The sequence below is a fragment of the Eleutherodactylus coqui genome, chromosome 3 (genome assembly GCF_035609145.1).
Source record: "Eleutherodactylus coqui strain aEleCoq1 chromosome 3, aEleCoq1.hap1, whole genome shotgun sequence".
Classification (NCBI taxonomy): Eukaryota; Metazoa; Chordata; class Amphibia; order Anura; family Eleutherodactylidae; genus Eleutherodactylus; species Eleutherodactylus coqui.
This window is the reverse complement of record NC_089839.1, coordinates 171,052,568-171,079,222: the sequence shown is the minus strand read 5'-3', so window position 1 is coordinate 171,079,222 and position 26,655 is coordinate 171,052,568. Positions and strand designations below refer to the sequence as shown.

General features: G+C 41.3%; 1 protein-coding gene across 1 annotated transcript in view; it reads right to left on the bottom strand.

The window, feature by feature from the left end:
- The window catches only part of CACNA2D3 (calcium voltage-gated channel auxiliary subunit alpha2delta 3), a 1,017,883-nt gene that overhangs the window by 340,845 nt on the left and 650,383 nt on the right, over positions 1–26,655 (bottom strand). The window contains exons 16-18 of the mRNA XM_066596541.1: positions 19,528–19,599; positions 10,278–10,358; positions 3,382–3,456 (exon numbers count right to left, since the gene is read on the bottom strand). Coding sequence (XP_066452638.1) covers positions 3,382–3,456; positions 10,278–10,358; positions 19,528–19,599 — 228 coding nt within the window. The remainder of the gene's footprint in view (positions 1–3,381; positions 3,457–10,277; positions 10,359–19,527; positions 19,600–26,655) is intronic.

Sequence of the window (26,655 nt, the reverse complement as noted above, 5' to 3'; positions counted from 1 at the left end):
GTAATTATAGGTGGGGACCTCAGAGACATAGTCAGATTGGACTCCTCTGAGGCGACTTGAGAAACATCAATAATGTCTAAAGCCATGAAAGTTATTCCGTGTAAGTTTTGTGTTCTGCTGTAAGCCGGTGTTATGGGATGCCAGGTCACCGCGCTCTGCAGATCCTGGCACATAAGGTCATTCATGTCCTCTCTCATCAGGTAATGCATTTCAACTATGGGTAACCTGTAAGCAAACCAAACCCTTTGTCTTGAGTCAAGTGACCAGTTCTTACATGTTCATTCACATCAGTGCTGGTGGGACCTAAATGCTGTGGATGAGTGAGAAGTTCAGGCCTTATTCACACGGGTGGATGTGATTTTGGTCAGTGAAACCTGGACCAATTTTATTGCAAGTGTGCGTTTTATATCGTTTTTTGTGTTTTTAACAGGCAAGTGCAATCCCTTTTTTATGCGCATGAGAAAAATGCATGGTTGTCTGATTGAGGTTATTTAGAATTGCCATTTAAGTCAGTGGGTGTGTGAAAAAAAGGAGAATGCGCTCACACGCCATTCCAGTGCAATCACCTTTTTAATGCACCCTTTGACTTAACCCTTTGCAATCCAATTTTAGATTCAGGGTTTCCTAGGGGGCTTTCTCTTTCTGCCATTATACAATGGTGCCATCTGCTGGTTAGAGCCAGTACTGCAGTATGGGACGTGCTGGAGAGGCCCCTGACAACAGAGCGGCCAGTAATATACAGTAAGAATACCCTGCCAGACATCTTCCAACATCGGAGCTGTACAGACTTCAATTAGAATGTCTTCAGACGTCAGACAGGGGATTGGAAAGGGTTAAATGGACGATTCTGGTCCCAAGAATCACTCCAGAATAGAAAATTCAGCGCCATTTTTACACAGACCATTAGTCCATGAAAAAAAAAATCGCACATATTAATACATACATTGACTTTAATGTGTCTGCGTTCTGTCCGTCTGACAAAACTTCGACATTAAAGTCGTTAGTCTGAATAGATCCTTAAATCTGAAAAGTTTACCAAATCATGTAAAATTGTCGTAAACAGCCAATTATGCCAGTCTTTGCTTAAAGAGGTTTGTGAATTTAATAAAAAGTAGTTTTTTTGTACAAACAGTGCCACTCTTATTCATGGGCTGTCTCTGGCACTGCAGCTCAAGTACATCAGTTGAAAGAAGCAGCTCTGCAATACTAGGCATTGCTTATGGAGAAAGGTGGCGCTGTTTCAGGAAGGAAAAGGCTGGATCATGGGGAAATAACAGAGGCATTCAGAGATAATAAACAGAAATCCCAATTTTATGTTCTCCATCTATTATCTAGAGCAGAGATTGTGTCTCTCTCTACAAGGCTCTGTATCATAAAGAGTCCATTGATTTAAACACCACCATGTAATGCTGCATTTTCCCTGCGGAGGCACTACAGGAATATTGAGCACTGTGGGTCCCATTTATTACCATGGCTGTGCCAGGATTCAGGTGTAATTTTTGTCTTTTTTTGGTGCAGATCAATTTAGACAAATTTATTATTGATTTGTGCCAAAAAATAACACGTTACACCTCTCAATCCAGTTTTCAAAAGTATCTAGAAAAGAGGGTAGAGTTTGAGTGAAATGAAGTTTTTTTGAAAGATTTATGACGTGACTTTTTCAAAAATATGCTAAATTTGTTGCGAAATCACTCCAGCGGTATACAGAGTGACTCCACATAGCTAGACATGTTTAACCCTTTCATGACCAAGGTTCATTGATACTCCAGTGTCCAGGTCATATTCTGTTGTCCTGGTATTCCTACTTTCAAAAAACCATAATTTAAAAAAAATGTTCCATCAATGTGGGGCTCGTTTGTTTTTTTGCAGGGTGACCTGTAGTTTTTATTGGTACCATTTTGTGGTTCATATTACTTTTTGAATTCTTTTTATTCATTTTTTTTCATAGAGACAGGGGTTACCAAAAATGGCAATTCTGGCATTGTATACATATTTTTTTCTAAAGGGATTAATAATGTGAAATTTTAATAAACTGACCCTTTACGGACACAGCAATAACAATTTTTCAATTTTTTTGTTTTTTTTGATAACTGGAAAAAGGGATTTTTTAAACTTTTAATATTTTGTATTTTTTGCAATAATTAAAAAGTTTTTATTTATTTCAACTTTTTTTTTCTAAGTCCCCATAGGGAACTTGAACTTGCGATCATTTGATTGCTTATACTATGATTTTGCATTATATTGTATTACAGACTGCCTATTAAAGACATGCAAGGGGCACATTTTAATAAGTAAACGATCACGGCTGCCCTGGGAATCTTCAGAAAACTCCAGGCGGCCATGATACCCGGACGCAACCCCAACACCTTATTGCAGTGGGCGTGTCAGGACATTTAAATGCCCGTCAGAATTGACATTGGCGCTTAAAAAGTAGACAGCTGCGATCTGAGTTATCTCTGATTGCGGCTTTTGAAGGAGGGTGTTGGCTGTCAAAGACAGCGAATACCCTTAGTGTAATAAACTGGCTCCCCTTCCGAGTCTGCTGCATAAACATCATCGGCTATGGACGTCTATATACGTCCTAATTGCACGGAGTATGTGCAGTTAGGATGTATATGGCCATATGTGTGTTGGGAATGGGATAAAAATGTCATAAATATATCAAGACTGTGCAATCTTAGATAAATCTGTTGCATCTTCAAGCAGCAAAAAGAAAGAAAAAACTCCAGAAAGAAAACTACATCAAAAACTCTCTTGATGATAAATAACCTCCTTTATGTATAACATTGGCATTAGACATGCCAGTCAACAACTCCTTACCTTACTTCCATACAGATTTTTATTTTTTTACCCAATAGGCTCCAAAATGTTTTCCCATCGACTATTTTAAAGGGTTAACACATTCATTTGATGACTTTTTTTTTAACAAGCCAAGCCCTTCCACCTTCTCGCGGTGCGGAATAAGAACATACGATATAAGGTACAATTACCAGCTCTATTTTTTTTTTTTACCAAATCCCATAAACACATATTACCTCCCGGTTCTGCTACTCAGTGGCATTATTTAATCCAGAAAAGAAAATAAGTTTTACATTTTTATGTCATAGACATATATAAAATTCCTCAAACCTTGCACAGAGCAGGATGGTTTTCAGATCTGGTTTTAATAAATTAGAAAATTAAATAAGCAGAAGAAGGAAGGAGTACGGATTTTATTTAAGACCGTAACTGCTGATAAAAACGGTGCTGCAGCGCCACCTACTGCTACAATGGTAAAATGAAATGTCTACATGCCGGACGGTACTGTACCTTCGCCATCTATTGTATATGCTGTATGTACTAATCCAACAGCTGTAATATATAATGTATTCTTATACTTACTAGTGGCCTCAGTTCTGGATGAGTCAAGATGTATCCATTGTTCGTAATAGCAAAAGCGTATCCGTGAATTCCCAGCTGTAACAAGAGAAAGTGATACGTGTAAACCTAGAGAATAGTTAAAGTGACAGTATAATTCAACACTACTTATTATTATATATATGGGACTTGCATCATGAACACTTCTGTAATATAATGTTTCTGAATTTTTGCCTTTAGTATAGTCAGTGTGATGGCAGTCTATAAGGAGTGAATGCCTAATGTCGAGGGAATTCCTCTTAGTTTCATAATACAAATTGGATCACCGAAAAGTAGTCCGGGACCGTCTCATATACGGGCTATGGGAGTGATTCCTGGTTCTGGCCGTCAATGAGAATCAGCGCACTAGAAGAGGCTTCTTCCCACCAGCAGTGGACACATAAGGTGGAAGTTCTGAGAGGGAGTCAGAAGAACACTAGGGGGCGTCATAATATGTAACATCAATATCTACACATAGGAGCATTAAAGATAATAGGATTCCATTTGTTGCATTAAAGGGGTTTTTCGGGCGCAGACTAACATCCTAATATCTAATGTCCATCATCACAATGTCATTCTGTCATAGGTTCTCTGTACTCGGTCTAGCTACTTTCTTCATTTTCTATCTGTCACGTGACCCTGAAAAATATCTCCACTTCCTCTGACATCTTGTCCGCATTTGCTACTTCCTTCCCTGTCCATGGCCTGTGACTTCCTGTGAGCAGTGCATGATGGGAGGGCAGGAGCGGAAACACTGCTCTGTATTTCTCATGTACAGTTCAGAGTGCCGGATGGTTTGGTCTGTCTGCCTGTAGGCTTTCTGGCACTCTAAGAAGGAGGTGCTAATAAGTTGTAGGACCTGTGAGCAGGGGGCGGAGCTACTGTGATGGCTGGAAGTTGTAGGTAACAGGCTGTTGCTGTGTTTACTGTGGAAGTGATGCATGTAAACACAGCGGTAGATTTGCTGTAGAGGGTTCAGAGTAGCAGATAAAAGGTACAGGATACTACTATTTAGATGAACCTCCTAGACTTCAGCATTTTCAGAATTTCCGTTTTGGGCCCAGAAAACCAATTTAAGTACCAATACTTTAAAAAAAGATGCCGATGAAGGTAGTTAGTGGAAATAAATGCCACAATATTAATGATCCATAACATGGAAGGCTTCTGGGTGGTCACAGGGGGAGATTTATTAGGACTGGCATATGCTGATCTTAAAGGGGTTTTCCAGTTGTAAACTATTGATCGTCTATCATCAGAATAGGTCATCAATAGTAGATTACAGAGGTCCATCATCAGGAACTCCCACCAATCAGCCGTTTGGCAGCCTGGTGAACTGGTGCGCAATTGCCATTTCTGCAGGAAGCAGATAGCTCAGTTCACACTGCAGTGGCTCAGACTGGTATTGCAGCTATAGCTTCCATTGAAATGAAAGGGAGCTTGGCCTGCAATACCAAGCTTAGACATTGGTTAGCCATTGATTCTATTTGCTGCGCATTGCAAGCGCAGACTTTGCGGCTGCAAATGCACTTGTGTGATGCCGCTCTTAGTGCGCAAATGCACACCCAAGAGCCATGTGATTGTGCAATACGTTGTGCAATTTTGCCCGGAAAAGAACACACCAGGAAATTAGGCTAAATAGCCTTTTAACTCATGGAGCAGCTGTGACCCGCACCCATGTGAATGGTCCTAGTCCGTGCGAAAAGTACCATAAAATGCTCACATACATGCAGGATAGTGGGAAATTCACAGCGCTAAAAAGTTGCGCTATTGTGTGCGTTTTGCACATACACTCGTGGGAAGCCGCCATTACTGGTGCATAAATGTGCAGATAAGACGCTTGTGTGAAACTGGACTTAGAGCCATCGTTCACATATTGTGGCTATGCGGCAGAACTTCAGCTGTGGATTTCACATTTATCAAACCCCATATAGCAGATGCGTGCGAAAAAAGTCATGGTTCATTCTGCCTGAGGCCGGCTTCAAACCAGCATATGCACATTTGTGCGCGCTTAAGTACTGTGTTTTTGCGGAATGCACTATGCTTTTTTTCGTGTGCATCGGCGTATTTTATTGTAGTTTTTTCTGCCCGCTAAGCATGTTCGTTCGCTTGCGGCAAACAAAGATGCACCGATTATAATGGCTTAATGAATTCCAGATGGGTTCTTTTTTCCTGCACAATGACGCAGTGTTTCACGCATCTACTTCCATATTGTGTACGCCATTGACTTCTATGGGGACCTTTGGTGCACAAATGTGCAGAAAAATAGAGCTTGTTCTATTTTTTTGCGCAACCCAAAATACGGAAATACGAACAAACCCATTTCAATTAATGGGTTCTATTCTCTGCGTATTGCGCATGCGAATACTCATGCAAATACACCCGTCTGAATTTGGCCTTAGTGCTCCAGCACACGATTGTATACAGAGATATGTTCATGATGTCATTCTGAATGGATTTTACTGCACAGTTTTGCGCTGCCGGGCCCATTCACATTTTGAACAGCTCAACAGCCTCAACAATTAACACCGCAAAAGTGCGCGGTTTCGTGTGGACAGGGTGCTCCTATTGAGCCTCGGATAAAAATAAAGTGTCAGAAATAAAGCATGTCACATATTTATTTGCCTGACGGAAATGCGGGCGCAAAAACGCTCAATGTGATGGAACCAGTTGAAATCAATGGGTTCTGTTCTCTGCAATTTGCACCAGCGATTCTGCACGCAAATCCTCCTTGTGCAGGAGCCCGTAGGCAGTATGAATTAATTTCCTACTGACGAAAAACCAGTAATCCCCTCGGCACACGTCTTCTCCATCGCGGTCCGCGGTTACAGCCATGACACAATACATTGTTGTACAGTAGATAAGTTTCTGACTTTTTCAGCATTTAAGAAGTTTGTTTGTAGAAGGCAAGAAATAAAACATATGAGGAAAAAGGCACAAGCAGTCTCCGGCAGCGGGGGGCGAGCGGGCGCTGCGGAACACCTGCGCTCCATTCATACATTCTCACTCCATCTGGTTTCCCTAAGCATCAAAATGGAACATTTTATTTAACATTCCCCGAAAACAGGAGGGGAGAAGGGAACTTCCAGTGAATCGCAGGGACACATTTGCAGCTTGTTTATGTTCTAATGCAGCACATATAGAATCATTTTTTATTATTCGATGACAAAAATGACCACATAAACGACAGGAAACAAACTGCCGGTCATTATATTATTGTGATCCTAGTGATAAATGAGCACAGGTCTGCATCAATAAAAGGAGAAAAGAATCCAGACACAATGTAACAAACCTAAAGGATACAAATGGCTCATGTTGTAATGTCATTTAAACATCGGAGGGGGGGTCTAACACCTGGAAGCCCCTCGCTAATCAGCTGTTTCCTGGAGCCGCTAGAAGCTGAACAGCTCCATACATTGTGCGGTGGCTCTAAGTGGTATCGCAGCTCATTGAACTGAATGGAAAGGAACCTCCAATATGATTTCAGGCTGCTGTAAAATGTATGGCGCTGTGCTGATTGGCGGGGGTACCAGGTATTGGTCATTGGGGATACCTCACTAGGATATGACACTTATGATTGAGGGGAATAGGTTGAAATAATGTGCCAATTTCTATCTTGTTGGCTCTGCTTGGCTTTTTAAGGTGGCAACATGGTCAAGCTATCAAAGTCAATGGCCAAACATGTCAAGTGACAACCCCACAAAACCTTGAAATGTTTCTTAGACCCCCTTCACATGAGCACAGAGTTTTTGCGGAACGAACTACGCTTTTTGCATTGGTGTATTTTACTGTACTTTTTGCACCCACAATGCATGTTCATTTGCACACTGCAGACATAGACGCACCAATTGAAATGGCTAATTAGTCTAATGAGTTCTAGATGTGTTTTTTTTCCCTGCGCAATAACGCAGTGTTTCACGCATCTCCTGGCGTGTTGACTTCTAAGAGGACCTTTAGTATGTAGATGCAAAAGAAAATAGACCATGCTATGTTTAGGGATTTTTTTGTGCGACGAGAGTGTACAGGACAAATACACACATGTGAATGAACCCATTGAAGTGGGTTCTATTATCTGCATATTGCGTGCATAAATTTTGCACGTGCAAATATGTGCAGAAATATGTCCGTGTGAATTAAGCCTTAGGCCTCATGTCCACGGGGACAGATGCGCAGCGGGTGTCCCGCACGTGTGATCCGTGCCCCATAGGGATGCATTGGACACCCGCAGGTATTTAAATACCTGCGGATGTCATTTTCATCTGAGGCACGGATTGCATGTGCGGGAAAACAACCGCCACATGCTCCATTTTAGTGCGCGTCTCCCACGGGGATGGCTCCCGCAGGCTTCTATTGAAGCCTTTGGAAGCCGTCCGGATCCGCGGCACACCTGCAGCTGAACTCCTGCTCTCCGGCGCGGGAGCGCGGGAGTTAAAAAAAAAAAGAGTTCACGGCGAATGCGCTCGGCATGCTGCCGGCATGCCGAGCACATCCACCGGGCCAAAGAAAGATCCGGCCGTGACAGAGGGAAGGTCCGCAGCGTCCGGACAGGTAAGTAAATCTTCTTTTTAGGCCTTATGTCCGCGGGAAAGGAGGGAGCCGCTGCGGGATTCTGCATGGAGAATCCGCGGCGGGCCTGATTTTCCCGGTGGACATGAGGCCTTAGGCTTATTTCACACAGGCTAGCACGATATCAGGCCGTGAAACTCAGCCTGATATTGCGCTCGGGAACGTGCAATGTCAAAAACACCTCCCCTCACTTCAGTACAGTTGTGATCCTCCTGCGTGGCTGAAGGCATCGCATCGCACTCGCGTGCACCTCGCACACCATGCAGTGTTTTTTCTGGCCTCATTAAAAGCAATGGGCAAGGTGTTCCAAGGGAACCTCCAATAATAGGAGATGCCGCAATTTTTTGCCCGCACTGTGATATGATGCAGGAAAAAAATCACTTCCCATTCAAGAATGAGGTTCATAGTCATGTGAGATTTGTGAGCTTTGCAGTGCACAAATCTCGCATGATTTTCTCGGCCATGTGAAAGTGGCCCTAAAGTGATCAATAACTACATGCCTTTTAATTTTTGTTGGGTATCATACAGCGCCTATGACCTGTGCATGTAGAGGTGCCAGTTAAGGGTTCCTTACATGGGCAGACTATTGCCCACAATGAGCCCCGATCAACGCTATACCAAGTCTTTTGATGCTCATGACTTTACATCTTCATGCTACAGTTATTGGGCAGCGGTTCGTATGAGTGATCGTTCGGAAGGAGGAACTAGTTTACAGTATGGTTGGGACTCCTATTTTGTTTACACGACCGGATGTGTCACAGACAAATGATCATTTTTGTGCCCCGATTAAAAAAGCGATAAACAGGCATTTTATTGTTGTCCGATTGTTGGGCCCCCTTACGCTGGGCAATGACTAGGACCAAGAGCTTGAAATGCGATTGTTTTCTGATCATCAGCCTACCATACGTAAAAGACTCTTTATAGTTTATACATATGGGGAAGTGCCAAATGAACGTTAGGCACGCCATATCTGTTTATTTTATGTATAGCCCATTGTCTTCTAATGTCTGGGCTACACAAATAGCACAGGCGCACTATGTTAATAAAGTAACGTGCTGCAAAAATCGTTTTTAGAATTGTTGCATCTGTAGTGTAATCTACAGCTGTAAAGTGACCGCTAAAGGTGTTTTTTCTTTTTTCTATTGACCTATCATCGGGGAACCCCACTGATCAGCTGTTTCCATTGCCACTACAGACAGCGCAGGAAGCATTAAGAGCTGACCATAGTGCAATAGCCTCTTGCAGGCACAGTCATTGAATATGAGCTATGCCTGCAATACCAACCCTGGCTACTAAGCTATGGTCAGCGCTTTCTGTTTCCTGTGCTGTCGGTAGTGACAGCAGTGCCAGGAAACAGCTAGTCGGTCGTGATCCCAAGCGGCTGACCTGTATAGATCATCTATTGATAGGCCATTAATAGAAAAAAGTGAGAAACCCCTTTTAAGAATCGTTTCTTGTTTTGAGCTCAAGTTAGGCTCCATTGATATCATGGAAGAGCAAAGATATCATTTAACTACCAAAAGCAGACTAGTTGGAGCTATTGTCTTTCCTATGATGATGTATGGGTTCGAGAGTTGGACAGTAATAAAGGCCCACAGAAGGAGAATCGAAGCATTCGAAATGTGGTGCTGGCAGAACTTATTAAGAATACCATGGACAGCCGGGGTAATAAACAGAGAAGTGTTGGATCGCATAAAACCAGGAACATCGCTAGAAGCTAAAGTCACTAGACTGTGACTGACTTACTTTGGCCACATCATGCGGGAAAACTTGCTAGACAAGTCAATAATGTTGGGAATGACCAATGGAACCAGAATAAAAGGGCTCACAACGAACTCGCTGGCTCGACACTATCAAAATAGATACCAATATGTGCATTATGCAGTTAATAGAAGCAGTGATTGACAGGGAAATATGGAAAATGCCTGCCTATAAAGTCACCAAGAGTCTGACCAGGCTGAGTATTGTCCAATGCATACCATCGATGGAAGGCTCCAACATATGCTGCTATATAGGCATCCAATACAGTATGTTGCCCACTGACTCCCATTATAAACCATCCTGAAGAAGCTCAAAAGGATGTTCGTTGGCCTCCTTGGGGTTAATAAAGCCATATGGATACATTTAACCTCAATGTCAGAAGCTTTCACAGATGCCTACAGCAAACGTAGGGCTCAAAGACAATGTGAACAGAGCCACACTCAAGTGTTGACCCGAAAGAAGTGCCAGACTCTTGTGTTTTATATCCTACGCTATCGGTGATGGTCACGTGACATAACTTCACATATATAGGTGGCTCCTTACTTTCGAAGGCTTACCTTATATTTGGGAATGGCCTTTAAAAGTTCTTTAACTGGAACATCTGTGCCAACCACACCTAGGAGAACACCCTTTGATCTCTGCACAAAACAAGAGTTGAAGGAAAACAGACATCTCACTAAGGTAAACATTCATTGGTAAAACATTACAGACGTGCACTAATTATTTTCACGTTGTCATAAATCTATTACAGTGCACACATGACTTTGGGCTTTGTTGTGCCGACGTTTCAGAGACACTGATGGATATGAATGAAAGTACAATGAGGAAAAACAGCTGTCATTTTCTTTTTTTTCTCGTTTGGATGAGAAACGGTCCAACATGAGAAATGTATCAACAGCAATCAACAAATACGTGTTTCTAAAACACATCAGCAGAGAACTGACACATTTATGGTTGCAATTATTACGTCGATTTGCATTGTATGTATCTGGGTGTTTTAAGTGGGAGTTTTCCAAGTCGGCATGCCTCAGATAATGGAAACAAGTGATACTGTACATTCATTTGCAGATGGGATTTAAATACATTCCAAAGCTTTTCTTAGTTTTTGGTTTAGCTTTTTGTTAATCCCCATCCAGATGTGTTTTAAGGGATTTCGATGTATAAGAAAGGGGTTCCTTGCCCAACTTTTAGAGGAATAGGCTCTAATGTGATAGCAATGAGCAACTAATTCAGTACAAATGAGGACTTCTTGAGACGTAATAGTTGTTCTGCTTACTGTAAGGATACCGACCAAGCAGGACAGTGTTGGCCAAAGATTGATAGATATGAGACAGAGCAACAGAATGACACAGTAGCTATGAATGAAACAAGTGCTAGAATAGATAGATAGATTAGATCATAGATAGATAGATAGATAGATAGATAGATAGATAGATAGATAGATATGAGAGAGGTAGATAGATAGATAGATAGATTAGATAAGAGTCACTTTATTAGAGACACCCATTTCATAGCATGTTGGACTTCTTTTGGCCTTCAGAACCACAGTATTTCATTGTGGCATAAAATGATGTTGAAATCACTCAGGAGGACAGTTTGCCCATGCAGACAGGAAGCTTTTTGTAGTTGCTGCAAATTACATGGAGATACTGACATGTTCTGACCAGCTGATAGGAAGGGGTCACCGATTCATACTGCTTGTGCCAAATTCTGACCTTCCATTAGCATAGTGCAAAGAAATCTGGATTCATCGGACCAAGAGATGTTTTTCCGCTCCTCAGTGATACAATGTTTACACTCTTGTGTTCCCTGGGGTCTTGTATGTCTGTTTCTCTTAGACAACAATGGTGCTGGAACTGGTTGTCTGCTGTTTTAGCTCATCCGTACTAAGGAAAGATGAGTTGTGCATTTGGATACATTAGTTGAAGCATAAACTGTATTCATATGCAATTTGCTTGACTGTGCACCACCTGTTCCCAGGGCTGTCTTCAGGTCTATATAGACTCCTGAGTGACAGAGTCCCAGTGGACCTCTTAGTAATTTATAAGTCCTGTTGTGCCCATGTAATAATGTATAGGCCCTCTTGGGCCCTTTAGTAATTATAGGATCTATTGGATGTTTTTCTTTGATCACACCATTCCCTGTATACTCTCCACAATGTTACATTAGAAGTTGGCAGTATATGAAATACTTTCCCCCAGTACTCTTGCACTGATGTCCAGGCTTCATTGGAAGTTGCATAGATCACTGGATTTCCCATTCTCACAGTGGGATTAACACTGAAACTGATCAATAGAAAACTGGTTCATGCGATTTTATGCTGCATTCCAGGCTCATAGCTCTAATTTCCATATAGGAAAGTTCCAATCATGAAAGGCTTGATGTCTTTAAGAAAGTGGTCATTCAAGATGGATGGGTAGACAGGCGGGCAGATACATAAATAGATAGATAGATAGATAGATAGATAGATAGATAGATAGATAGATAGATAGATAGATAGATAGATAGATAGATAGATAGATAAATAGATAGGAGATAGATAGATAGGAAAGAGATAGATATGAGATAGATAGATATGAGATAGATAGATAGATAGATAGATAGATAGATAGATAGATAGATATGAGACAGATAGCTAAATAGATATGAGATAGATGGATAGATAGATAAAGATAGATAGATAGATAGATAGATAGATAGATAGATAGATAGATAGATAAATATAGATAGATATGAGATAGATAGATAGATTTTTTAAATGTTGAAATTGATGTAACTGTAATTCACTAAGATGAAATCCAGCCTTGGGTCCACAGTGATCAATCCACACTTAAAGGGGCTGCCCAGTTGTAAACTATAGATGACCTATCATTAGGATAATCCATCGGTAGTAGATCAGCAGGGGTCTGCCATGTGGAACCCCCACCAATCAGGCGTTCACCAGGCCAGGCGCTCTTGCCCTGAGCTGTTTTCTTCAGCAAACACACAGCTCTGTTCTCTCTGTAGTGGCCAGGCTTGGTATTGCAGCTCTGTCACATTCACCTCAATGATAATGTTGCCTGTTATACCAAGCCTGGCCACTACAGCGAGAGCTGTCTGCTTCCTGCATAAGCATACCAGCCTGGTGAATAGTTGATTGGCAGGGTCCAAGGTGGCAGACCCCTACTAATCTACTACCGATAGTCTATACTGTGAATAGGCCATTAATAGTTTACAACTGGAAAATCCCTTTAAAAGGTAAACTGTTATATAATTGTGGAAATTTGCTGTAATAGTTCCATTATCCAGCTTCCACTGTTTAGATGAAGCCTGAATATTTCAGATCTGTGAGGTAACTGAGACTCCTTTTTCCAATTGTACTAAAGTTAAATCAGCTTAAAAAAAAACTTTCTATCACTTGTGTTGTTTCATTTGCACAGAAAACAATTTATTGTGGCTTTTACCAGATGTCTGAGCAACCCATCCTCTAAAAAGTTCAAAGACTTTATAAAATGCTCTTAAACTCCGCCAGCATTGTAAATTCTCTCAGGTCTTTGTTTTCAGCAGGTTTTGCAATTTTATTTTCCTGTAGAGCAGAATATTGTACTGTAAAGATATTACTAGCTGGTGATGCAACTGACTCCAGCTTTACAATGTGTATGAGCAGAGAAACAGCAAGACTCAGCACGGGGGCAACACTGACCCTATGGATAGTTCAGACAGATCCCGATGATACAACGATCAATCCTGACAGCTGGAAATTGGGCAGAAAACTTGCCTGATCTCATTTAAAGTTGTCCCAGCCATTAATTACAACGTGATACTAAATACTCTTGTATAAAAAGGCAGAAGTATTATAAAGGCACCCTTACTGGCTAACCAGAAAATTATATATGCAAGCTTTTGAGACTACTTAAAATCTTTTAATCCAGCTATAATCAGATTATAACTGAGGAAACACGTTTATACCCAACAGAGCCGAGTGCGATTAATCTAGATTTAACCCCTTTTTTTCGTTTTTGTTTCTCCTCCCTACTTCCCAAAAATCATAAGTCTTATTTTTCAGTCAGTGTAGCTGTCTCAGGGCTTGTTTTTTGTGGGAAGAGTTGTATTTTCCAATGGTGCTATCTATTGTATCATATAATGTAATTCTAAGTAGCGAAATGGGAAAAAAATGCAATTTTGCCATCTTTGGAGGTGGGGGGGGTTCTTATTTTTACATGTAGCAGTAAAAATGACACGATAACTTTATTCTGTTGGTCAGTACCATTATGAGGATACAAAATGTATTTATTTTTTATTTTTGTTGTTTCAAAAAATAAAATATTGTGAAAAAAAATTTCAGTTACCATCTTCTGTCCGGCATAATGTTTGTATCTTTCTGTCTATGTGAGGGCTCATTTTTTGTGGAACAACCTGTTGTTTCTATTGATTGAATATGACTTTTTCATCACTTTTTGCAGTTTTTTTTTCTTGGAGACAGGGTGACCAAAGAAGCGTGATTCTGGTGTTGTGTATTTTTATTTCTGACAACATGCACTGTGTAAGATAAATAATGCATTATCTTGATAGATCGGAGATTTTTGAACAAAGCAATACTAAATATATATTTATTTATATTATAAATACAAGAAAAGGGGGGTTAAAACTTTTTATAGTCTTTATTTTTTACAATTATAAACTTTTTTCACTTCTTATTACTTTTTTCATTTCTCTAAGAGCACTTGAACTTGTGATCATTTGTTTCAGTGTTACAGTATATGGTATTTCCGCAGGCATTCTAGTAGTGCCATATCCATCACTGTGTTCCAAGCATGCTTGGGGCATGGAAAACATAGAAACCAGGATGGGGAAGAGTTGGGAGTGAGATTGAGAGCAGTCACTGCCTAATTGTTGTGATGCGATGTACTAAACCACTGTGCCTCAGTACGGACACAAAATGGTGTACTAGTAAAATCGCAAACACAGTCACATAGAATCTGCAAGGACCAATTACACCACTCCAGGCAAAGATGGAAGGAAACCTGTTCCTTATTTATCAGGAGAAGTGGAGTGCTCCTGCCTAAAAGCAGGGTAGGTGCCCTAATAAGGACAGCCCCACTGTCTTTATCTGGGACCTGGCTATCCGTGATTAGGAACCTGGAGAAATGCACAAAACACGGGACACGACACTGTTCACAGACACATAAGACAACTCTGCATATACTTCATGTCCGGCCACCTGCAGAGACCCAAAGAACACGTTGCTGTTTACACCAACACACTAGGTAATGCATACCACACAGAACTGGACTGTGCATACACCACATGTCTTGCCACCTGCACAGACATACAAAATAAGTCACCGTTCACACCAACACACCAGGTAATGCATACCACACAGAACAGTAACCCCACTCAGAACTCACATGCATACAGCTAGTAAACTATCGCCAGTCAAAGTGTCCCCACACCAAGGGGAAAGAGAGTCAGCCACCGTGCTGACATAAAGGGAACAGTGTCAGGAATCACCCATCTGACCATATGTGATATCAGACATTTGGTGGCTACACCTGTCAAAGGGAAGGGGAGAGGGAGTCCACATAAGATATAGATGTCCAGACCATCCTTAGGGAAGATGAGCGAGACACTTCAGACTAACATACATAAAAATCAGCTCTGAGTGGGAATAGAACAGAATGAGCAAAATGACCTCTAATCAGAGGAGCTAGTATATATGTGCAGCAGACCAGCGGGGATTGGCTGGCTGGAGAACACCACACCCAGCCAACACAAACATGCCACACCTGTGAAGGTGTGCTGACAGAAACCCATAGAACTACAGATTACAGCAGCGCAACCTAACACTAATGCAATGCTCCCAGCATGCTTGGAATGTAATGATGAATATACCCACAGGCCCATCTTGATAGGCAAAAATACATGGCAACCTTGGGGGTCTTCAGAAGGCCATGAATGGTGATAGGGCCATGACATCCAAACGGCACCCTGCAACCTCATAATACAGGGGCTGTCCAGAACCTTCAAATCCTGATCGGGGCATTTAAGAATTGACAGCTGCATTTAAAGGGTTAACAGCTTCAATCTGCATAAATGCTGATCGTAACTATTGCGGCCATGTATGGAGTGGGCTCAGCTCCTGATCCTGCTCCATACATACCCTGTGTACCAAGCATGTACATATATGTCCTGGGGCACCAAGGGTTTAAAAATGGTAGGATCACAAGAGGAAGAGCGCAGCCTTTATATAATGATAAACTAGAGTCATAGAACTAAGATTTGTGTGAAGAATAAAGGAGGGGCAGGGGGTGCTGATGATTAGGAAGTCACAGATCAGGCTGATGGGTGTGAAGTGTCCAGGTAATAGGACATATAGCCTGGGGCTAAATTAAGACCATATGTTAATGTCTGGGAAGTCTGTAGCACTTTAAATTCCCATAGTCATAGTCTTATTACTCAAAGGACTTTTTAAAGATGACAGAGGGAGAAAAGAAACCCCTTCTTAACATGCATAATACATGTACAGCACACCTTGGGTGTCTGCATATGGAGCCACACACACTCCCGCAATAGCTACAATCTGAGATAACACCAATCATGACTATTAACTCTTTACTTGCCCTGACTGGTGTTCAAGGGTCCAAAACACCCTTCGATAATAAGATTGCAGGGAGCCATTTGGATGTCATTGCAGTGTTCTGAAAGCTGCCATGAAGGGTTGTCTGTTAAGACGTGCTTGTGGCACATCTCAATAGATTGCCAGTCATAATCAAATGATCGCAAGTTCCAGTTCCCAGTGAAGACTTAAAAAAATGTAAAAAAATAAAATAATATTTTTTTAATTATTGTAAAAAATATTAAAAGTTGGAAAAAAACTTTCATAGTCATCACATTAAAAAAGCAAAATTATTAAAATATTTTTGATTTTTTTAGTTACTCTGTCTCTAAGTAAAAATTGAAGAAAAGGCGAACAAAAAGCCATATGTACTCCAAAATGGTGTAATTAAGAAGTACAGATCACCCTGCAAAAGGACAAGTCTTTTCAAATGCCCATCGATGGAAAAACAAGAAAAGAATTATGGACGTCAAAAGATGGTGAGAGAAAGCAAATTTTTTTCAAGGTTTTTCTTAGGCAGTACTACAATAAAAAGGTTAAATGGTAAGGAAAAAATCAAAAACACAAAAACAAAAAGGACCGCAGCTGGAAAGGGTTATTCTGTGACCCGATTCAGAGAAATGGTTCCCCTCGGGTGTATCCAGCTTCTTTGTTATTTGTCATTGTTAGATTCATCCGGGTTTGTACTTTCTGCTTTATTCGCCAATATATATTCCACCAGTACACCAAATCATCTACAACAGTGTTTCACAACCCCAGTCCTCAGGGACCGCCAACAGGTCATGATTTCATGATTTCCTCAGTGTTGCACAGGTGATGTAATTATTGTCGGTGCCTCAAATATGGCCACAGGTGTTCTCTGTATAAGATATCCTGAAAACATGACCTGCTGGGGGTCCCTGAGGACTGGAGTTGAGAAACACCGATCTATACCACATTGGAGGATGATAATGAGTCAGGGATTCTATAGTCCTGTTGGCTATTTGGACACAGTCCTTTGGTGGGATGTGGGTCCAGGTCTTGCATTTTCTGTTGTTGTAAGGGAAAGGGTCATCTCTGATGGTAATGGGAAGACACTTCTGATGAGGAGATTCTTTAGGTTTGTTGTTTTTTTGTACGAGAGGTAGATGCAGAAATATTTTCTTAAGGCTTCATTCACATGAGCGTATATCAGCCCAGTTTTCACGGCTGGCCAATATACGCTACCCATCTGAGACATTGGTTTCCAATGCCTCAGTTCAGATGGTCGTTCTTGCGGTAAGTAAAATTGGCCGGCTGGCAAACATAGCGCATACGGTGTGCATTCCGGTCAGCCGTTTTTTACGTCGGACGAAAAAGATAGTTCGATACGGCGGCCGGTCCCATAGAATCCTATGGGAGACTAAGAGAGCTGCCGAAAAAGGGAAGTGGGAGGGAGTTAGCAGCATCTCTGCTAAACTCCCTCCCCTTCTGCGCCCCTTGCCGGCTGTTGGCAAAGGGAGGGGCGGGACGGGGCAGGAGATTAGCAAACTAGCTCCCTCCCCATTCTGTCCCCTCCCATTGCAGACAGACGGCAAGGGGCAGATAGGGAGAAGGAAGGGTGTGAGAGTTTAGCAGAGCTAAACTCTCTCCCCTCGCCTGATGGTATCCCAGGCTCGGTGTATACTCGCCAGACCCAGGCTGTATGAATGGGCACATAAATGGGAGATGCAGTCACGACTTGGTCACGCTGTAGCCAGTGGAAAATTGCAGCAGCCATGTGAAAGAACCCTAAGTTTGCTGTCTTAGTAAAATATGGGCTGGAGATCAGCAGTGATTTTTTTTAGAAGCTGTTCATCTGGGGGGTTGTATGTGACCACTACGAATATCTTGCTTTTCTCTTGCTTCTGTTTGTATTCCAAGCTCTTTGGAGTCTTTGTGGATCTGCTCATTTACTATATAACCAGTGGATGGTATTCCTGTTGTAGGAAAGTACAGACAACAGATGTTGTTTCCTGTCTTCACTGTCTGAACAGATCCAGATCTATCGCAGAGCTTGACTGTAGATGATGGAATTCTTTATGCGTCATGGATGGAAGTTGATTCACCTTAGACATTCTGTACGGCCTGTAGGCTTGTGGTTGATTGATGTTTATATGGTATTGTTTTTGATCTGCATGGTCATGTCCAGGAAATGTATTTGACATCTGTATTTGCATTAAGCACGCATATATAATTTTCTTGTTAAATACTCTTGTATTAAAAAGACAAAAGTATCACAGAGGTGATAGCTTAATTGGTTAACCAGAAATATTATATCTGCAAGCTTTCGAGCTTACTAGGCCTCTTCATCAGGCCGGATGTAACAACATAAATCGGAAGAAATATTGATTCAGATACATATTGTTACACTAGACTGATGAAGAGGACTAGTGAGCTCGAAAGCTAGCAGATATATATCTGGTTAGCCAGTAAAGCTATCACCTCTATAATACAGATGTAGCACTTCACAACTTGAATATCATGGCACTCTACGTTGTACCATTTTTGCTCTACATATCAATTACAATGAAATAGCATTTCACATTTAGGCGTCATGCACAAGGTAGAATTGTGGGCAGGAACCAAAAGCTTTTTTCTTGTAGTGTTTTTTAGTTTATGTAATTGCATTTGATGGAGAAAACTCCAGGAACATGGGCAAATCCCTGATTTATGGTACTGTATAAGACCGAAAGGCGTAAGTCATCCATATCTTCCCATGCAAAAAAGGGGTGTACCATATAGTATGCTTTTCATTGATGATCTACAAGCTACCCTGTCCACCTGCCTTCTAGCCACTGATTGACATCTGTCTCCCTATTACTGTGCATAGGGAGGAAGCTGTCAATAAAAGGTCAGAGGGCAGGTGGGTGGGGCTAGCCCACAGATCATGAATATCGAGGAGTACTTCCTGCAGTCTTCTATGTGTGTGCTGCTACTGAGAAAATGCTCAGTACATAACATAGACATATCATTATAATCAGTGTGACTGTCACTACCTTTTGACACCCTTTGAGAGGTGGCAGACAGATTCCCTCTAATTATACCCCACATTACAAAAGCAAACAATTATATGTGATTTGCTCCATGGCCTACTCTACTATAAGTGTAGAAACCTTTTAAGCATCTTGAACATTAATCTGTCTGTTCCAAACATTAGTTCAGAAACTCTATAAAGGAAATTCATTGTATCCATCAGCTAATGCCATACTTACGGTTTCATTCTCCTTACTGAATACTGGCATTGCAACAGTTGTCATCAAAACCAATCCCTGATCATTGGCAAGCTGGATGGGAGAGAAACGGTTAGTCATACATAGCACTCAAGATAAAGGTGTTAACATTAGTCAATATTATCTCAACAGTGAAGATACCGTTGTCTCGGAAATGATTCTTACTAAAAACATCTTAGGCCATTTTGCAAAACACAGAATAGTCTAAATAGTGTACCCTAATTCCAAACTGACCAAAACGTGGCTGCCATATTCTATTGCATACTGTTGATATATTGAACTTAATAAGGAGACAGTAGGCAGTAAGGTTCCTCTACTGATGGCTGTAGGGCTTTATATAAGAAATACAGAAGTCCAACTGCTATAAAGATGACCACCAATTTGAGAAGACCACCCCATTATCCAGACAAAATTTCTCATGTCTGATTCTCAGTTCCACCATATACTATATATACTGGCCATCACCTTTGAGAACACCATCCCTCTAGATGCAATATTGGATTGTTATCTTAAATGACACGATAATAAAAGGTGAATATTCACTGGAAAGGGAAATGTATTATCTATATTTTTACTAATTAAATCCAGATACATATACTTTTTTCTAATCTGTTTGTATTTTCTAATTGTAGGTTTTCTTATGCTATTATCTGTACATGTAGGCGGCCATCTTGCATGAGTTATCATTAACAGTATTCAGTTATAAACACTCTTTGCTAAAACAAATCAAGTATCTAGAAGGAGTTGTTATTTCAGGCACCTGACTGAAGGACAGTCGGTCTCAGGGTGCTCAATACATGTATTGTCTTTGACATCCACCGTCGCCTTCGTTTGCAATGGTGTCATGACTGATGAAACTGGACTGCTATGAAGTGGAACCGGGTTGTCTTCAGCGATGAATCCAGGTTTAGTTTAGGCACTGATGATGACCTCGGGTTGAGCGCCTCAATCCTGCCTTTGCTGTGGAGCGGCACACTGTCCCCTGCTGGTGTGACTGTTTGGGGGAGCCATTGGATACCGCAGTCTGTCACCCCTAATAGTTGTACGAAGGACAATGACAGCTCAGTGATATGTTCAGGACATCCTGCAGCCACATGTGTTCCTCTCATGGCGGCTTCCAAGAGGCATCTTCCAGCAGGATAATGCTTGGCTGTGCACACAAGAGGGTCACACAAATGCCTCCACAACATTGTCACACTTCTGTGGCTGCCAAGTCACCAGATTTATCAATAATAGAACATGTATAGGACTATCTGGAATGCCAATTTTGACAGCCTATGAGTTTGCACCATGAGTTACAGCAATTGTGAACCAATATGCAGCAGGATACCATATGGAACCTGTATGCCTGCATGCCCTCCCGTATCATATCTTTTAGCCAGTCTAGAGGCGGTACAACAGAGTACTAGAGCCTCCATGCCCCCCGTATCACATCTTGTATCCAAGCTAGAGGCTGTACAACAGGGTACTAGAACTTCCATACCCCCCCCCCCCCCCCCCGTATCACATCTTCTATCAGTAGTACAACAGTGTTGCAGATCCTCCATGCCTGGCTGTATCACATCTTACATCCAAGCTAGAGGCTGTATAACAGGGTACTAGAGCCTCCATGCTTGCCCGTATTACATCTTGTATCCAAGCTAGAGTCGGTACAACAGGGTTCTAGAGCCTCCATGCCCACCTGTATCACATCTTGTATCCAATTTAGAGGCAGTAGAACAGGGTACTAGAGCCTCTATGCCCACCCGTATCACATCTTGTATCTAAGCTAGAGGTGGTACAACAGGGTACTAGAGCCTCCATGCCCACCCATATCACATCTTGTATCCAAGCTAGAGGCGGTACAACAGAGTACTAGAGCCTCCATGCCTGCCCGTATCACATCTTGTATCCAAGCTAGAGGCGGTACAACAGAGTACTAGAGCCTCCATGCCTGCCCGTATCACATCTTGTATCCAAGCTAGAGGCGGTACAACAGAGTACTAGAGCCTTCCTTTAAAGGGACAGTTTTCTACAACAAATGATCTTTTTGCTCTAATATTATAATCACTTACTTATATCAATGTTACAATCACACAGAGAACATTTCATTCCATTCTGAGAACTCCTTTTAGATGCTTGACCTTTATTTATACAACGAGTGTACGTGAACCACAGGAACCAGTAGTCTGGAGATGACACATTGATTTCTATAGAAGTGGGTTGAGGGAATGCTCTGCGGCCTGTGCTTAAAGGGGTTGTCTCGCGAAAGCAAGTGGGGTTAAGTACTTCTGTATGGCCATATTAATGCACTTTGTAATATACATCGTGCATTAAATATGAGCCATACAGAAGTTATTCACTTACCTGCTCCGTTGCTAGCGTCCCCGTCGCCATGGCTCCGTCTAATTTTGGTGTCTTCTTGCTTTTTTAGACGCGCTTGCGCAGATGGGTCTTCTCCCTTCGGCTCGGCTCGGAAGCAGCTGTGTTTTGGCTCTGCCCCCTTGTACTCGTCATCGCGTAGCTCCGCCCTCGTCACATGTGCCGATTCCAGCCAATCAGGAGTCTGGAATTGGCACATGTGACGGGGGCGGAGCTACGCGATGACGCGTACAAGGGGGCGGAGCCAAAACACTGCTGCTTCCGAGCCGAGCCGAAGGGAGAAGACCCATCTGCGCAAGCGCGTCTAAAAAAGCAAGAAGACACCAAAATTAAACGGAGCCATGGCGACGGGGACGCTAGCAACGGAGCAGGTAAGTGAATAACTTCTGTATGGCTCATATTTAATGCACGATGTATATTACAAAGTGCATTAATATGGCCATACAGAAGTGTATAACCCCACTTGCTTTCGCGAGACAACCCCTTTAAGTCATTGTGCAGGGAGAAAGAGGAGGTGAGCTTTGATCATCTTGTGATCCTGTGTTATCTATATATAGGTCAGTATATCAGTATATATATATAGGTGTTACCTATCATTGTAATCCTTCCTGTGATTAATGAGATGACTGCTAAAAAGTGACCTTTCGCAGAACAGGAAGTATTAGCCTAGTATGAGACTCAGTAATCAGAATGGAAAGTTGCAAGATTTTAGAATTTTTTTGAAATACAGAGAGTGGCATTGGGAATAAAAAAAACCCTGCAAAAATGCTTTAAAAAGGCATTTAACAAAAACTTGATTTCACCCCGCAGCATCATCTGCCGTATATTTATGGTAGATGTGTGCAAAGATTGTACAGTATGCTTATATTGTTTATTACTACTTACACTCTGCAGCTACAGCCAGGAAAGGCCATAATACTGCTTCTGGCTGTTTCTCCTCCATAAAGGGACTATATCACCACTTTTATTTTCTCCAAAAAATAAAACTAGATAGAGAAACATTTTCCATTTTTCTCATCTGTTTTGATTTTCTGATTGTAAATTTTTTTACTCTGCTGTCTGTACATGACTTTTGGGGGCAACCAGCTTGACTGAGCTGCATTTAACAGTATTGGGAGCATTTAGAGATATGCTTTACAGCATCTTCATGGGCTATTCACACAATGGACAGGAGCTGATCCATTGACTTGTATGGGAGAGTGTTCTGCATGCAGAGGTCATTTACAGGGAGGGGAGTAGATAGTCACAGCTGATCACCTATTGTGAATGGTGAATCCTGTGTTACCTGCATATAGGTGTCACCTCTCAGTGTAATCCTGCCTGTGATGTTAGTTAGATGACTGCTGCAAAGCTGTCTCAACAGATCAGGAAGTATCAGACTAGTATTAGGCTCTGGGATCAGTATTAAAATGCAGAATGTAGGAGGTTTTTTTTTTTTTTTTAAACACAGATTGTGTTTGAAAATTATAACAAAAAAACCCACCAAAAATTCTTTAAAAAATATGTTTAACACAAAAATGTGATTTATATAATAATAGGTCATTTACTGATGACACATTCCCTTTAAATGTCTTGGTCATCTAAGCACTTAGATTGTGTAAGGGAGCTTCCAATGCGATTACAGGATGCCAATGGGTTCTCATGGCTGCCTGGGGTCTAATGAAGGCCCCTAGATCTAGTATCTTAGTATTTATATTAATACTCTCTAACAACCACAGGGTATACTTGAATGCAGAAAATTTACTGCAGAAATTTCTACAGTCAAAAGCCAGTTCCAACCATCTGATTATTTTGGAAGGAAGCAAATTGATTTCTCCAACCCCACTTAAATGAATGAGACATGCAGAGAAATTCTTACAACACATCTACTGCCTGTGGATATGCCCTAACTTTGCACCTACGATGCAATGCAGTGCACTGCTGTTATGGCACTGCTGGCTCAATGATCACCACTGGGTTTCAGGCACCAGTGCAGCCCGAGCTGATGTCATGGTGTCAGACCCTGTGACACGTCTGCTGGCATATACTCCCTGTTCTTTGGCATCTTGACACTGTGGGTTTCTAGTGGGGTTGCTCTTGTTTTGGCAGGTGCTCTGTTTTGCAAGTGGAACTAGCTAGGTGAGTTCAGGGATTGATTTTAGGCATCCTCCTAATATCCACATCCACAACACTGTAAATAAATCTTTGCAACTTTGCATTATTTTAGTTGTAAACTTAACCCCTTGCTGGACGAATGTAAAACCTGCACTATATGCTGGAAAGTTCAATGTTCTGTGCAGATTATATCTCCTAGAATATAAATAAGCTCTGAAATTGCAGGAGATGTCAGGGTATGTGAACTGAGAGCTAAGACGAAACCAACATAATTCACAATGAACTTCTAGATAAGGCAAGATGTAACCCAAGATCAGTTCAATAGAAGTCAAGATATAATCTGTCCAATGTAGTTAAAAGGTCAATCTGTGCCCAAATGTGCGTCTTGCAATTATATGAGGAACATGTTCCATACCATGGAACAAATCTGTAAGTAGAGGTCAGGCACTTGATATAATATTGAGATTCTTGTTCAATGTTCCAGATGGCTATTACTTAATATTTCACTATATTAAACATGTGTGCTATTAATTCTATGTGTTATTAGTCTTTTTTAATATTTTTGTAATTCTTTAGTAAAGAGCTTACATATGTGTATACGTGATGGGTTGAGAAATGGACACACTCTTTGAACTCCATCCATGCTTATAGATATGTGCAATTAACAATTCCAATTGAAATGTGAAGAATTACGCAACAATACAATGATTGGAGACCTGGAGCAATAAATACCATAAAGTCAGTATCGTGCTTTGAAGTTGAGGCCGCATCTTATTAATACTCATCATCAGAATTGTTGTTTTATTAAAAACACCACTATGGAAAATTCATATTATGTATTATGTGTGACGCATTTCAATACTAGACAGCTTAGATAAGAAAAATGAAGTATTGATAGAGCTTTATTTAACGCAGGTCTGAATTATTCCCATCCTTTTGGGTCTCTAAGAGTTCTGGGTCACAGCACAATTAAGAGTTTGGTTAATGAGCTGTCTGATCTGTCAAAGTAGTGACCCATTGAAGGGTGGTCTCATAAAGATGGCACACGTCTGACTTCTCTAACCCTCTCTAAGGAGGCTTGATTGGCAGGATGCTGTCAGCAGATATTGGAAGAGTTGCGGGCTGGATCGCCGGGGCTGAGGACAAGTAAGTACTCTTGGTTATATTGTTTTCACTCATTTGGCTCTAATTTTAAAATCAGAAACATTTAAATGGACAACCCCTTTAAATATCATAGCCATGGCAAATGAAGTGTTGATGCTCCTCCTCTGGAATTCTGCACCCAAGCCACACCCCTCCCCTAGTTATTCTACTGATTGACGAATGTCTGTTTTTTTGGACCTCCACCACCACAGGGGAAATGAAGCATTGCACAGTTCCCATTCCCTTCAGTGGACTCTTTGGGTAATGCATGGGAATCCCATGTTCTCCAAAGAAAAATACGTTTTTTGTAGTCACTCTACCCTCTGGTTAATAGATGTGAATCTTGAATCCACTCTATTGATTCAGAATTACCTAAAAGGGACTTTGAAAATGTTTTTTTTTTGTCTAAATTGTACAACCTCTTCAATATTTGATGACTTCTGTCTACATGAAAAAAAGCCAGGTTAGTATTTATTAACCACTGCCAAGACAACCGCACCTTGTTAAACATTTATTAGTCATATCATACAATGTGAGTTATCACCAGGACATTGCAGGACACTTGGTCATACAGAAATGAATGCTAACTTATGAATAAGGGTTTTTTAAATGGTGTACGTAGAATCTAAAAATTTATCTTGCCCTCTATGGTGATCGGCAGTTCTCTTTTGTAATGGTAATATTAGATCAGCTGTCTTTACAAGTGGAGGCAATTCTGATAATTACAAAGTTCTGGAGCAATCCATAACTTCAAAAAGCCATTGCAAGTTTAAAACATGTTGTATTATCCTCCATGGGAGGTATGCTCATAAAATGTAGACTGTCTGTGTAAGTGGCTAACCTAGAGGGTTAAAATGCTGCTATGGAGATAGATTGAAAAAAATTGTGCCTAAATCATTATGTGTGCCAAAATTTGCACCAAATTGTGGCTAATTGGAATTGAGCATGCTTATCGGGAACTTTCTGGAAGAAGGATGGCCTATATAAAAGGGCAGTTCATGCTGTACCACATGGAGAGCGTAGGGTATTGTAGAGTGAGCTGTGTGAGTTTAAAGACTGCAAGTGTGAGTAGAGGAGCTGCTGCCTGAGATGTAAGAAGATGGCTGGCATCTGCCAGGAGGCTGCTGGCTACAGAGGGTATAGGATGACAGAGCCAGACCGCTGTTGACTAGAGACCAGGAAATTGGCCTGGGACTAAGGAGGAAAGGCAGTAGATTCACACTCCTGACCCTGGACAAGCTCAGGACAGTAGAGGAAGTAACTCCCATGCAGCAAACTGTGAGTGAGACCGACCTTAGTAAAACCCCTAGATGTACATACCAAAAGGGATAATTCATTAGCAGGCCTGTTATAAAAGACAGGACAATTGTTTGGACACAGAACTTATGCAAGTTTTGAGTGCTCAAACCGGGTCCACGGACTGTATTTTTTAAAGGAATCTTGTACAAGTATGTGGAATCCAATTTGCCTGAAAGACTGTTTTTACATTGGTTAGAAAAAAGTCAAGATTTG